This window comes from Coenobita brevimanus, chromosome 30 (assembly GCF_032717465.1).
Source record: "Coenobita brevimanus isolate Jiangsu-jjx chromosome 30, ASM3271746v2, whole genome shotgun sequence".
Classification (NCBI taxonomy): Eukaryota; Metazoa; Arthropoda; class Malacostraca; order Decapoda; family Coenobitidae; genus Coenobita; species Coenobita brevimanus.
In genome coordinates, this window is record NC_136983.1 from 2,559,783 (window position 1) to 2,575,577 (window position 15,795).

Genomic DNA, 15,795 nt, shown 5'->3' on the forward strand with positions numbered 1-15,795 from the left:
GAATATTTGCGCGCCGGGAAAACGCGCGGTGTTCAAAATATTCACGATCATTCCAGAATGCCACCCGCGGTTTGGTCCAGTTTTGTCGCCGTCATTCTGGAATGACACCCGCGGTTAAGGGGTTAATAGTATGGAATGCTGAGTTGCATCCTGGACAGGTGTCAGCAACGGAGTCATCCAGCCTCATCTGATAACTCAAAAGGGCTATATGATGCCCACATCTCAGCCTGGCCAGGTGGCATGGTAAGTCACTGGTATCAGGTTAGGTCATATTGTCAAGTTGGGGCATATCATTGGGTCATATCAGGTGAGACTGAGGTTATTTATAGTCGCATTGGGGTTAGAGGTTTTATTGGGCCATTTATATGGGGATCATTATAGGTTGTGAGTCATGTCAGGTCACACTGTGGTCACTTATGGTCATGTTGGGGTTATACGGTAATAGATTGTGGTAAGGTTAAATTGGGCATAGGTCCAGTCTTGTTTATTTCTTTTCTTCGAAGACATCTTCATACTATTCTTGGTACCTCTGTGGGATCAGCCAGGTGTAGATACAGGATTTCTTACCACTTGACTGCTGGACTAGCCCGGATATAATTTCTGAGTGTACCAAACCAGGGAAATGGTTACTCTAGATAGCTGGTGAAATAACAGACATCTCGGACTTCCCTCAGATAAACATCATCATGTGGAAGAAGCATAAAATACTCCACTGCAGCAATATAGCTTGTGTGGCCACATGCTGAGGCTGCATCAGGGTACATTAGGGTCACATTTGGGGGACATACGAGGTCATGCACTTTCATATTGTCATTTCGTATTTTGCGCTGTTAGGTCATGTTTGGGGACATTAGATAACTTATGACCATTTTATATCATTCTGGACTATATCAGGTCATGTTTGACTATACTGGATCACCTTACGTCATCTTGGGGTGAATCTATCACTTCACATTGTTACTCTGTAATGATACCAAGTTACAATGAGAAGTGTGAGAGTAGTGATATTGAGAGTTAAGTGGGATGTATAGGAATAATGATAATTAAGTTGTAGTGTGAAATAGGTGAGTAGTGGGAGAAATGGTAATAAGTTACGGTAAGAAGTGTGGGAGTAGTGATACAGAGAATTACAGTGTGAAGTGCTCGAGTGCAACAAGTGGCCTTTCATGATTCCCTTTTTCTGAATCAAGTTCACAATGAATTGCAGAAAAATTGGCTGTCAAAGCTCCTGCACCATTTATAAAACTGATTTTGAGAACACGCACACCACAAAGCCAGTCAGGAGACAGGACGTTTGAGCTGGGCAATCCCCAGGTCCTGTCCTCCCCCCTTACTGTTTTTTAACCAGTCCATACCCCACTGACCGGGCTAATGTATGGCCCGGCCCGGCCTGCACTATAGGTGCAGGGAATCTTGAAACGAACAAACAAATGATTTTGAGAAGTTCCCCCCAATTTATAGTACCAGTTTCATGGAAAAAGTTGTGGTATTTTGGAACACAACCCTGACATAATGCTGGAGAGGGACACCTTTAAGGGGTATTAAGAGTATAACGGCTATTCAACTGCCCAGTTATTCAAGATGTCTGCCAACTTCCTCTCTCTGCTTGAAACAGAGGAGGATTGCAGGAAGAGGGGAGACTTAACCTGCAGTCCATATAGTTCAAGTCTAGGTGACCTTGGCCACAACAATACCGGTACAACACAAAAACAACATCCATGACATAATATGACCTAAAGTGATGTAAAGAGTAACGTCACAGAGAATAACAGTAAAACCACACAACAAAACAAAAACAATTACATTTATGATATGAACTAACTAAATTCCGTAATGAGCAACACGACAGAAAATAACAGAGTAAGATCTTTTCACCACAGGTTCAGCGTTACTTGAGTGTGCAGACAAAGCAGATGGCCATCAACGCTCTGTATATCAACATGGTGGGTCTGTTTATCTTGATGATCACGTGTGCATTTGGCGGGATGGTTGTGTATGCGCGCTATGCGGATTGTGACCCCATCCGCTCTGGCGCAGTCACCAAGGGAGACCAGCTCTTCCCGCTCTTCGTTATGGATGTCCTGGGAGAGTTCAGAGGTCTTCCTGGTCTCTTTGTGGCTGGCATTTTCTCTGGAGCACTCAGGTATGGCTCTCTTGTACAGAACCATCACGATTAGAAGTTTGCAAGCAATTCCCTGCTGGGTGTGATGGTGGTAGGTGTTACATGAAAAGTTTTGTGTGGGGGAAAAAAAAAAAAAGACAAGGAAGGATACTCTCTAATGTTTAGGGAAGAAAGAGAAACGTAGCAGGAAGTGCACAATGCTGGCAGGAGTTGGCGAACATTTGCATGTTATAGTAGTTGGTATACTGTATTCCTGTGTGTTATTGATTTGATATATCTTTTATTATACTATATACTTTTGTTATTAACTCTGATATTTTTGAAATTATATTCTTGTTACAAAGTCTCCTGATCTGAGCTCAGTCCCACCTGGGAGCAAACATTGAAGTGGGTGCAATAGTAGGCCTATGTCCTTTCACGTGAATTTGCATCTTTGCACCCTGCTAAGGTTCCTTGATATATACAGACTTTCCCACTTACAAACACAGCCAGTACAATACTTGTACATTTTCCACCTGATCTGTTCACCCTACACTCCTAATTTCATCCACACCTACACCCATAGTGGCAGGTGATGGCAACCAGTACAATACTCGTATTTTTTTCCACGTGATCTGCTCACCCTACACCCCTGATTTCATCCATACTTACACCAATAATGGTAGGTGATGACAATTCCACTTACCCAATGTACCTACTTCTTTCACCTTTATTTATTTATTTTTTTTCTGTGCCCACACTCCACTCGTCCTATTTCTCCCATCTTTCCTGTGACTGGTTATTCTTCTTCTTTCTGTTTCAGGTGGCTTTACATTGAGTGACAAATCTAATGGTTTCCTGTAAACCAGGAAATCATTAACAGCGCTGGGTGGTAACCATATAACCAACCCAAATGTGTTCGCTAAATGACAGCAACTGAGTTGGCAGAGGGTTTGTGCCCCTCCCCATAAAACAACCCAAGACAAATGGCCACCCCTTATGGGATTATGGCATCTGGCTCTAGATAGATAGATAGACAGACAGACCTATACCCGTGCATTGTATCTTGATAGCAAGAATACAGTAATATGAAAGATTTCACCATAGTAGTAGTAGTAGAGTAGTTCGAGCCCCACGTTCATCAGAAATACGAATCCAGTGAGCTGTGGGCTGAAGTTCCCCTTCTCCCACAGTCCACCATTCACCTTTTGGGGGATAGAGGGAACTGAGGGACGTTTGTACAACTGGGCAGTGGAGCCTATCTATCTATCTATTGCTAGACGCCTCAATCCCGTTTGGGGTGGCCACAAACAAAAGCGCCTCCACGTCGCCCTGTCCCCCGCCATTTCACTGCTCTGCTCCCAACTCACACCCCTCTCTCTCATGTACTCTCCACCCCATCCCTCCATCTCATCCTCGGCCTCCCGCTCCCTCTTCCCCCCTCCACCTCACTCACACACACTCTCTTCGTCAGTCTTTCACCCTCCATCCTCTCCACATGGCCAAACCACCTCAGTGTGTTCCTCATAACGCTTCCTATCACATCCACATCAACACCACAACGCTCCTTTATATCCTCATTTGTCAGCCTGTCTCTCCATGTGACTCCACAGGCTCCTCTTAAATAACTCATTTCCACTGCTCTCACTCTTGACTTGTGTCCTTCCAACAACGTCCAAGCTTCACTTCCATACGTTAGAGTTGGTATCACAATTCTGTCATGTAGTAACTTTTTCACTTCCATGCTCACTTCCCTGTTTCTTATCACAGCTTTCAAAGAACCAGCAACCTTTCTTCCCTGCTGTACCCTTTCAGGCACTTCACCCTCCAAACCTCCATCCTTACTCATCACACTATTTACCCAAGTACTTAAACGTACTCACATTTTCCAATTCCTCACCATCCAACCTTGTTGTACATTCACTGACTTCACCTCTCTCAAAGACCATCACTTTACTCTTCCCTACATTCACCTTTAGATTCCGTTTCTTACACACTCTCTCAAACTCATCCACCAAGCCTTGCAGCTCCCCTTCGTCTTCATTCAACAACACAGTATCATCTGCAAACAACAGTACAGGGAGTTTCCAAACACTATCCTCTCTCACCAGGGCCACTCCAACATCCACTACCCTACCTTGCACCTCTTTTATTACCCATCCATGTACAGGTTGAACAACCATGGAGACATGACACATTCCTGTTTCAACCCAACCTTCAAAGAGAAAAATTCACTTAGTTCACCATCCACACACACTGCAGCCTTAGCACCATCATACATACTCTTCACAGCATTCAACAACTTCCCATCTACTCCATATATTCTTAATACTTTCCACAATCCATGTCTATCCACCCTGTCATATGCTTTCTCCAAATCCATGAAAGCCGCATACAACTTTTTTCCCTTCTCTAGAAACTTTTCCACTAAAGATCTAAGAATGAATATCTGATCTACACAACCTCTTTCCTTCCTAAAGCCTCCCTGTTCTTCTCCAACTAATTCCACGTAGTTATATTGGTGCTACCATGTGCAGGCATCCCTCTTCATCTTTCATCATAGTAAGGGTGCTAAAGTATTCTTCTCACTGCAGCACTGTGTCGTCTGGTATGAATTCCTTGGCTGCCATTGTGCTGGAGGACTTTGTGAAGGCTGGCTGCTTCCCCAACCTGTCTGAAGAGGCTAGTACCTGGACTTCCCGTGGTCTCTCGCTCTTCTTCGGTCTCCTCACCTTTGGCCTGGTGTTTGTGGCCGAGCAATTGGGCAACATCCTGTCTGTGAGTGGGTTGCATTGGATATGAAGCAGGCTGTTAGACTGGTTGGTTATGTTAAGTTAGTTACAGAAGGTTAGATTGGCTTGGGTTAGGTTAGGTTTGGGTTTGTTGAGATAGGTCATGTTGGGTTGGGTGTGACTGGATTGGATTGGGTTAGGTTTGTTTACTTAGATTAGGTTATGTTAGCTTAAGTTAGATGGAGTGTGTGTTTGTTAGTTTTAATTAAACTGATTAATTAGGTTTGTGGTCAGTGGGGGCACTCACCATCCACTCACTCCATGTAGTGCTGCTTTGGGTGTCTGCCTTTTCCTCTCTTCCTCTTCTGTCTTTCTTTCCTTCATTCTTTCCTCTTCCTTCTGCCTATGGTTGACTTTACACTCCTTCTTCTGTCTTTGCCTCCTTCATTCTTTCCTCTTCCTTCTGCCTTTGAGTGACTACACTGAGTGACAAGCCAAATGGTTTCATGTACACCAGAAGACCATTTACTATGCTGGGTGGTAACCATATAACCAAACTATGGCACCTGGTGGTGTATTGTGTAATTAAGGCACTCCAGTCGGATTGAACCTGTGTAAGTTATATCTGAGGGGTGGTTGGAGTTTATTGCTCATGTAATGCCACTCAGGGATGAGTGAGGCTGGTCACTCGCATCTTAAATGTCGGGACCAACTTGCCTAGCCCCCGGCTTCTACACTCCTCATGGGGCATTGGAGGATTGGATTAATTAGGTGATGGTTGTGTTGAAGATGACAGTGATGATGACATGGTGATGAAAGTGAGTGATGGCAGTGATAATGGTGATAATATGATGATGATGATGATGATGATGGTAATAATGATGATGACTGGTGATGATTTTGACATAATGATGATGACAGTGATTGATTGATATGTTTGGTTGCATTGACACTGGTTATGGTTGCAGGCTGCACTGAGTATCTTCGGCATGGTGGGCGGTCCATTGTTGGGGCTCTTTACCCTCGGCATGTTCTTCCCCTGGGCCAACCATATCGTGAGTATACACATTATTTTTAGTGTTATTTATTATTTATTGAAAATATGGAAGCTGAAAAACCAAGTAGTAAGGGATGCCTTCTGTAGCGAGTTGAGGAGAGTGGTGGCTGAACAGGGAGCTGTAGACAGTAGCGTTAATGAACAGTACAGAGCCCTCAAGAACAATTTCTTGAGAGTTACTGATGTAACATGCGGTTGGACAAGAGGACCACCGAGACATAAAGTAACTTGGTGGTGGGATGAGGGTGTAGAAGCTGCAGTTAAGAAGAAAAGAAGGCTTTTCCGGGAATGGAAGAAGGGTGGTAGCAAAGAGGAATATTTGGCTGCCAAGCGTAGGGCTAGAAGAGAGGTATACAGGGCAAAGTCTGAGTCACAGAGACTTTTACTTGATAACCTAAATCATGGGGAAAGGAAAAATATGATATTTAGGGTGGCAGGTCAAGTGAAGAGGGATAATCGGGATATTATAGGTGAGCAGTGTGTGAAGAATGATGAAGAAAGGGTAGTGGTGAATAGTGAGGATATTAAAGATGCATGGAGAGAGCATTATAACCGGTTGTTGAATGAGGGGTTTGACTGGGACAGGGAAGGTTTGGAGCCAGCAGATCCAGTGTCTGGCCCTTGGCCTTTGATTGATACTGCTACTGTGAGTGAGGCAATAGACAGGATGAGGATGGGGAAGGCAGCAGGTGTGTCTGGGTTGACTGCCGAAATGTTGAAGGCCTCAGGTGATATAGGGGGTGAGTTTAATCACTGACCTGATAAATAGGATTATTTATGAGTGTGTTGTCCCAGATGATTGGCTGAAGAGTGTAATTGTAAATGTGTATAAAGGGAAGGGTGATGCCCTGGAAAGAGGAAATTATAGAGGTATAAAGCTTCTAGATCAGATAATGAAGGTAATGGAGAGAGTTTTAGAAGGTATGATTAGAGAAAGAGTGAATATTGATGAGATGCAGTTTGGGTTTATGCCAGGTAGGGGGATCACTGATGCTATATTCATTGTTCGTCAGCTTCAGGAAAAATATATTGGTAGGAGAAGGGATCTTTATTTTATTTTTGTTGATTTGGAAAAGGCCTTTGACAGAGTCCTTAGAGAGGTGGTGAAGTGGGCAATGAGAAAGCTTGGCTTGGAGGAGTGGCTGGTTAGGGTGGTTATGGCTATGTATGTGGGTGCCCACACCCAGGTAAGAGTGAACGGAGATTTGAGTGATGAGTTTTCCGTGAATGTTGGTGTGCATCAGGGGTCAGTCTTGAGTCCCATGTTGTTTATCATGGTACTTGAAGCCCTTTCACGTGACTTTAGAAACGGACTCCCGTGGGAGTTGTTGTATGCTGATGATTTGGTGTTGATTGCAGAGAACGAAAGGGAGGCGGAGGAAAGGTTTAGGAAGTGGAGAGATGGTATGGGGCACAAGGGTTTAAGGGTAAATGCAGATAAAACAAAAGTGATGATATCTAGGGTTGGTGGCGGTACTGTCAAAGACGAGGGAGAGTGGCCATGTGCAGTTTGCCACAAGGGCGTGGGAAGTAATTCCATCTTGTGCAGTGTGTGTGATAAATGGGTGCATAAGAGATGTAGTGGTATCAGAGGTAGACTGCGAGATAATGCTGATTTTGTGTGTACGGCGTGTCGGGGTGAGCAGGTGGAGATCGTCAGAAGTGAAAGGATTGAACTTGCTGGTGAATCTCTTGAGTGTGTGGAAGAGTTTTGCTATTTGGGAGACATGTTGTGTGCTGGAGGTGGGGCTGGGTAGGGTGAGAAGTGGTTGGAAGAAGTTCAGGGAGCTCTTGCCTCTCCTGACATTGAGAGGACTCTCCCTACGTGCTAAGGGGTCTTTGTATGCAGCATGTGTTAGGAGTGTAATGCTGTATGGTAGTGAGACCTGGGCAGTGAAGGAGGAAGATATTCGCCAGCTCAGACATACAGAAATGACAATGATTAGGTGGATGTGCAGTGCGTCCCTGCGTCCAAGGCCTGGAGGGGCTGGGTTTACGATGGAAGAGTTGAGAGGTAGGATGGGACTGGAGTGTATTGGTGTTGTGATGAGGAGAGGTAGATTGAGATGGTTTGGACATGTGGAGAGGATGGGGGATGATAATTTAGGGGAGGCGGTGGCTCAATCGGTAGAGAGGTGGCCTGCAGTCCTTACGGACCCAGGTTCGAATCCCGGCTGGGGCAGGGAACAGTTTAAGGATTTGAATTTCATTAAATCAGGCTTTACTGATCTACCAGAAGACCCGCCGACATGTCGTAAAAATACCCCCGCTAATACCAATACACCAGTCCTGTATGAGACAGCCCTAGCATGTATTCAATATGGACGGTGGGTGTTAGCGCCGAAGTGGTGACATGTAGAGGTGTATGGTATGTAGGAGGACTGCTGGGCCTTGATAGCAGGCTGTGAAGCCTATGCCCAGAGTCGGACACATAAAAAAAAAAAAAAAAAAAAAAAAAAAAAAAAAAAAAATTGGGTGAGGTAGGTGAGAAGTGTTAATGTTGGGGGTGGGGTTATGAGGGGTAGACCAAGAAAGACATGGGACGAGGTCATTGTGACCTCAGGGTTAAGGGACTGAACAGGGAGGCTGCAATGGATCGTGCAGCATGGAGAGCCACCATTAGGTGACCAAGGCTGACACATGCAAGCATGTTGGAGCCTTTAAAAAACGAAAACGAAAACAAAACATACATGCATTCACTAGGGTTGAAATTCTTATACTGAAACACAGCCTCTAATAACCTTTCTTTCTTAAATTGCTACATTTGAACAGCGTGTAGCTAGAAGTTCAAATCAATTCCTTGAAGATAGACTCAGTAAAACTAGGATTACAACAGATTATTATTTATTTATTTATTATGCTCATGCATTTATGAAGACTGAAATTATATCTTTTTATATGCACAGCCTCACGTTTCTTTTAATTGCTACGTTTTACAGCATTTGGCTAGAATTCCAGTCAGTTACATGAAAATAGACCCAGCAGTGAGAGGAGTAATGAACCCAAATTACCTAGCGATGATATATATATATCTATATATATATATATCAATATCTATCTATCTATCTATCTATATATATATATATATTTTATAGAATCAGCACTCTACCATCTTATTTTCATTTCCAAGATCAGGCTGATGATGGTTATTTTGATGAGATGGTGATGATGAAAATTATGATGTTTACTGATATTTTATATATAGTAGTGTATTATTATTATTTTTTTTTTTTCCATTTCTGCACACAGTTATTGGAAGAAAGAAGTCATGAGGATGATGATTATGGCAATATGATGAATGATGATACCATGATAACAAGGAGTATAATGTTGACTGATTGATTTATATACTATTTAATTTTCCATCCCCACTGATCAGAAAACGAGGTTAGGATGATGATGATGATGATGATGATGATGATGATGATGATGATGATATGTACAGTTGGCAACATATGAACCTGGGACAGCAGCAGTGTGTGGCAGTGGTCTAGCAGTTGACACACTTGACAATCATGGCATAATCATTGGTGAGACTGACATGGAGTTTTTTTTTTTTTCCTTTTTATGTCATTAAGTAAGAACCAGGCCAGGAGCCAACAAACCGTTCCTTCCAAGAAAAAACAAAATAATTAAGGAGAGCTAAATTCAAGATTCGTTCATTTTGAGATGCCTGGACTCACAGCATTTGAATGATTGGAGATCATAGGAAGTAGGAAATATAGACAGAGGGAGACAGTTTCAGAGTTGACCTGTTGCATAAATGAAGGACTGGGAATAACGGTTAACTCGTGCATTAGAGAGTTGGACAGAAAAGAGATGAGAGTTTGTTGCTAGACAGGTGCTTCACTCTTGTCGTAGAGGTGGAGGGATGCAAGCAGACAGTTCATAGGAGCAGTGACCACTGAAGTAGCAATAGAAAATGAGATAAAGATGCAGAAGTGCAGTGAATAGACAGAGGTTGAAGGGAGCCAGTAAGACGAGGAGAGTTAATGAGACGAAAAGCCTTTGACTTCCCCTTATTGAGAAGGGCTGCACGTTGGGAGCCTCCCCACACGAAAGTTGTACTTTACACGGGTGAATAAAACCCGTGTATAAAGTCAATAGCTTTGCAGGGGTAAAGAAGGTATGGATTTGGCATAGCATACCTAATCTCTTTGAAGCAAAATTTGAGATGTAATATGATCTTTCCAAGATAAATCCAGCAAGGATGAAACCCCAAGTATTTTTAAAGATGATGCAGGATTGAGTCAGATATTATTAAACATTTATGGGTACTCCTGTGGAAGATTTTGATGGGTTGACAGGTGTAAGAACTGAGTTTTTGACACATTAAAAACAAGAATACAGTACTTGTATCCCAGTCAGAGATATGAGCCAAGTCAGACTTTAGGTGTGCCATGGCCTCATCCCTTGTTTGTTGCAGCAACTGCTGAGATGGATGCTGGGGGGAAGCGAATAAAAAGGTGAAGGGTGGAATCATCAGCATATAAGTGGATATGGTTAGATGTACGGCTTAGGTCACTGATGAATAAATGGAAGAGAGTTGGTGATAAGACAGAGCCCTGAGAAACACCATTATTAATAGATCTAAGAGAAGAATGGTGGCTGTCTACAAAAGCAGCTATAGAATGACCAGAAAGGAAGCTAGAGATGAAGGCACAGATAGAAGGATAGAAACCGTAAAAGGGCAATTTGAAAATTAAAGATTTATGCCAGACTTGATTGAAAGCCTTTGAGATGTCAAGTGCAGTGGTGAAGCTTTTGCCAAAGTCCCGAAAGGAGGATGACCAGGAGTCTGAAAGGTAGGTGAGAAGATTGCCAGTGAAGCATCCCTGACGGAACCCATACTGACAATCGGCAAAGCAAACATGCTTAATATTTGGGGGTGGGGGGTGGGGGGGGTTTAAGAACAGACTCAAAAACTTTTGAAATACAGGATGTTAAAGCACTTGGGCAATATTTGGAGGGTTGGGAATGGTCACCCTTCTTTTGGACTGGCTGAATGAGAGCAAACTTCCAGCAGGAAGGAAAGGTACAAGTTGAAAGACAAAGGCGAAAGAATTTACCTAGGGAGGGTGTAAGAACAGAAATGCAGTTTTTGAGGACAACAGGAGGGACCCCATATGCCTAGTTAGTATTGAGGCCAATGATGGCAGAAAATACTTCAAATATTTGTTGGGATGAACAAGTAACTTTGATGCAAAAACGTCAGAAATATTAGGTAGACCTTCACTTCACACACGCTGTCCAAGGTTCATGTGTGGCCAGCTGCATATAATGACAACGAAGATTATATGTAGATTAATTGATAAAGTTTGTTACTAGGGAGAAAGATTAATTGATTAAATTTGTTATTAGGGAGCATTCATTGAAGGCACTGCAAGTCTGCTGTTCATAATAATTGGGATTGTGAGTTCCACCAGTGTATAGTAAATTATTTTCATTTCTGTACTCATTGATTGGAAACAAGAGGTCAAAGTGGTGGTGGTGGTGATGATGATATAGTGATGGTACTGATGATGTTGATTGATTGATTTTGCTACCAGGGAGCATTCATTGGTGTCATCATGAGCCGGGTGTTTGGTGATGAAAACAAAGATTATGATATTGATTGTTTGACTGAGTGATTCTGTTTCAGGGAGCATTCATTGGTGGTATCGTGAGCCTGGTGTTCTTGTTTTGGATTGGTGTGGGACACCAGATTGCCAAAGCAAATGGGCAGATTGTCCAGGAGAGAATGCCAACAAGTATTGCTGGCTGCGACGGTTTCAACTTCACCACAACCACCACCATTGCGCCGGAAGTCATAGAGTGAGTTGATACAGTGAAGTAAATAGTCAGTTCTTACTCAGTACTCTGCAGCTCCTGTGACTCATTCTTCTGATTACAATAAGCTACCATTGGATGGACTAGAGTATATTAGAGTTAATCCACCATAAATGCTAACAGTACAAGTATTACCACTTTCAGTTTTGTGTGATTTCCTCAACTGAAATTAATCATACTTTGCTCTTAGAATAAATTACTACAGTTGCCCAACCATAAACTTGCCAACAATATAGAACTTAAGACCCTTACGAACTGGCATTTTTTTTTTTTCTTTGTACATCAGAGCCTACAAGAATCAAGGATATTTTTGGCCACAAAATAAGATGTCAGAATGCACATTTCCCCTCTAAATGGGTCAAATACATAATACAAATTAAAAAAATGTTAAGTCATTTATGCATTTTCATGGGCATGAGGGCTTATTTTATATTTTCTGCAAAGTTATTTTTTTTTTTTCATTCATTCATTGCCAGACGCCATGTATCCCGAACAGGGTGGCCAGGGGCTTAGAGTTAATTGTTTTACAGGGAGTGGCACTAATTCTCCACCAACCGTACTTGACACGTAAGGAGAACGTTATTTAAAACTACTAATTCACTGCATTGTGTGCTGCATTTGCATATAATTACTATTACTGTATTGCATAATTATATTTTAATATCTATCTGAATGCACAAATCAACTTCACTGAATATTTTTGAGTTGTATTAGTTCACGTGAAACATGTAAAATTACTTTTGTTCATTATCTCATGCTCCCTTAACTCTACAAACAATACATTAGATTAATGATGTCCTATGCCTCCCCAACATCGGCTCTCATCCTGTCTATTACTCACTACAACTCTGCAAACCATACAGAACAATGCCCTGTGCATAACGACTGGCTGCATCAGAACCACTCCCACAGTTCTCTTACACTCTGGAACTAAAGTCTCCCTTGTTAGAGACTATCTCGATATGAGAAGGACACAATTCTATGTAGCAGCAAATGCCAGTAGGCAGTACCCCTGTCATTACATGACACAGACACAACACACCTGGGCACATAAAACAGTCACCACAAACATTATCAGACTCTTTACAACATCCCGCTCCCAGACATTCCAACACAAGCACTGAAGAAACACTTTACATACAGTACCCACTTTGCAGAGCAATACAGAAACTTGATCAGAACATTATAAGTCCCCCTCTTGACACCCACCTTTCAGAGGCATCCTTAAATAGAAGTGATGAGTTCGTTTAGTTAGACTTACAACAGGACATTACCCAGTCCTCTTCAGCTGTCAGCTTAGACTTAGGTGGGATGGAATCACAGATAATATGTGCCCAGCTTGTAGATTGGGCCCACATAACATAGCACACATAATGCAGCACTGTACAGCACATGCCACAGTAACACACAAACACAGCATCAACACTGTGGGTAACCTGTGAGACAACCCCATAGGAATAGTTGTGTACATGCAGCCAATGGGTCTGTTTGGCCAGACAGACTAGGGTTGAGCAGCAACATCATCATGCTTATCAACACACAGTTGTATTTTCCTTTCATAATACACATTGGCAATCAGTGGGTTTATGGACTGATGTCCATGTTTGGCAGGGATCCTGGTGAGCCACTGGGGCTGTACAAGCTGTCATACATGTGGTACTCGGCAACGGGGTGCTTTACTGTCATCGTGGTGGGTATGTTGGTCACGCTAGTCACCGGGATGACAGACGTGTCCACCATCGACCCACGCTGCATCTCACCTGCTGTATTCTGGTTCAGGCGGTGGATCCCAGGAATTCAGGGACTTAAGGATCCACCTGCCGTGAGTATCTGGCTTACCTCTTCACTGTGATGTTTTTATTCTCGTGACAGCCAGACAGATCTGTGCAGTTTAGGAGATACCTGGTCTCCCATAAGCTAAATAAAATAGTCTGTCAGTAATAAGAATGAAATGATAACGTCAAACTCGAGGGTCCACCTGCTGTAAGTATTTGCTTTACCTCTTCACTATTATGACTTCAACAATTGTGTGTCGGAGTGCCCGACAGGAGGAGGAGAAGACTAGGAATGAAAACAAGGGGAAAATAAAGTGAAGGAGAGGAAAGGATAAAATGGAAGAGTGTGAATGAAGGTGGCTTGTAGCCTGTTGTTAGGATCCTGCTGTAAGTAAGCTAAGCATCTTTAGGGAGAAGGGGATGTGGGAGACCAAGATAAAGGATGGGAGGATGAAGTGGAAGAGTATACTAAGCAGGAATTGGGTTGTGCTGCCCTAGCGTGGAGGAATACCAGTAGTAGTAGTTACAATGTCAGGCTCATCTGGGAGTGAACCCGGTTGACTGCAGGCTGAAGTTACCAATCTCTTGCAGTTTACCATCATCGTTTGGGGGCTAAGAAGGGAAGTGAGGGATGTTTATATAACCAGGCAGTGGAGCCACCCAGACATGTCGGTGCTACCACATGAAAATGTTCCTCTCCAGCACCAGTGGAGGAGGAGAGGATGACTGTCGGGGAGAATGGATGGATGAGGTGAAATTATATGATATTACTGGATAATGTTTTACTGTCTTGGGGAAAATAAACAGAGGAAGACAAGAAAAAGGATAAAAGGATTACATGTAAGTGGAAGAGTTAATGAATATTAGTGGCTTATGATGGAGGGTTGACTGGATTGACTACAAATCTTTCCATTGTGCAGATGATGATGATGATGAAAAGAAGAATGATTGTAATGGTAAGTATCAGGATTAGTTGGATGGTTGTGATGATATGCTAACAACAACAACAAATCTCTGGCACATTCTTCCAGGATGACGACGACGACATGAAGATCTCAGCCCAGAATGGCAGCATCAACATCACCACCCAGAACGGCAACATTAATCCGGGATACGAGGCCGACGCTGGGGAGAAAGGCCAGGGCGGGCAGTTCCGCTACCTTTCAGAGAAGGAGAGCACAGGACTTTAGGGCAGAGGGGAAATGGAAGAAAAAGTAATGAAAATCTGAAACCTGGAAAGTAGTGAGTGGCAGGTTACATATGGAAAATCAGCAGAAATCTCAAGGTAGGATTATTAGAATGTAGAGTGGGTCTTGGATGGGCAGTTCTGCCACCTCTCAGAGAAGGAAAAGTATTGGATCACTGGCTTTGGGGTAGTGATGGTAATGAAAGAAAAGAATGCATATCTTAAGCCTCAATGATTAAAGTATGTATGAATGCTTGTAAAAAGAGGTAAAGGGCTTAGGGTGGCAGAAGTAAGTAGCACCGAGAATGTTGAGTGAGGCAGAGGGAGGCGTAAGGATAAATAATTTTTGTGCGTTGTTTTAAAACAGATGAGTTACAGGAGGGTTAATCGGTAAATGTCATGAGGCTGGATGGTCACGTAGGGTGGGAGCGATTATGGTATAAAGAGAATCAGACATAGAGAGAATGGAGATAGCTTATGTATGCTAAGGAAAGTAGGTTGCATGAGGAAAGTCAATACAGATTTCTAAAAAATACTGACGTGTCTGATAACATATCAAACTATTTATGTTATTTTTTTATGGTGTGAGAATGAACGCACACAGTTAGCATTTGTGTTAGCGAAAGATAAAGAAATGATTCAGATATTCATTATTTATGTATAGATATGGTTGTTCTCATGTGCCCACTTTATTTTCAAAAAGTATTTAAAGTACAATTCAGAGACTCGGGCAATGGATGAGAATGAAGATAGTTTTAGTCTTATAAGTATGTTGTATTTTTAGCACTGTTTTATAGAATCAAAGTTTTATTAATTATTATGTACTATAATGTTTGTATCAGCCTCCTTTTCTTAACTATGCCAGCTTTTAACCTTATTCTTGCTATCTCCATTTTTTTTTTTCCCCCCCAAGACTTGGAACTGGAGTGGTTGGGAATAGCCTACCTTCCAAATTGAGAGAGCTTTTCAAAGTTGAATAAAATTGCCTGGTAATAGCAAGAATAAGTCATTAAAGGCGTCTGTCATGGCGAAGTTAAAACCTTTACTGTACTTATGCATAATGCAGTTACAGCATCAGGTTAATCCTTTCAGTCCAGTGCTGTATTTTTCACCTG

General features: G+C 42.5%; 1 protein-coding gene across 1 annotated transcript in view; it reads left to right on the plus strand.

Annotated features, from left to right (window-relative positions):
* LOC145395168 (sodium-coupled monocarboxylate transporter 1-like) overlaps nt 1-14,727 on the plus strand; it is a 97,586-nt gene extending 82,859 nt beyond the window's left edge. The window contains exons 7-12 of the mRNA XM_080268863.1: nt 1,881-2,143; nt 4,696-4,879; nt 5,802-5,888; nt 11,532-11,704; nt 13,331-13,541; nt 14,526-14,727. Coding sequence (XP_080124989.1) covers nt 1,881-2,143; nt 4,696-4,879; nt 5,802-5,888; nt 11,532-11,704; nt 13,331-13,541; nt 14,526-14,684 — 1,077 coding nt within the window. The 3' untranslated portion in view covers nt 14,685-14,727. The remainder of the gene's footprint in view (nt 1-1,880; nt 2,144-4,695; nt 4,880-5,801; nt 5,889-11,531; nt 11,705-13,330; nt 13,542-14,525) is intronic.
* Nucleotides 14,728-15,795: the final 1,068 nt, after the last annotated feature.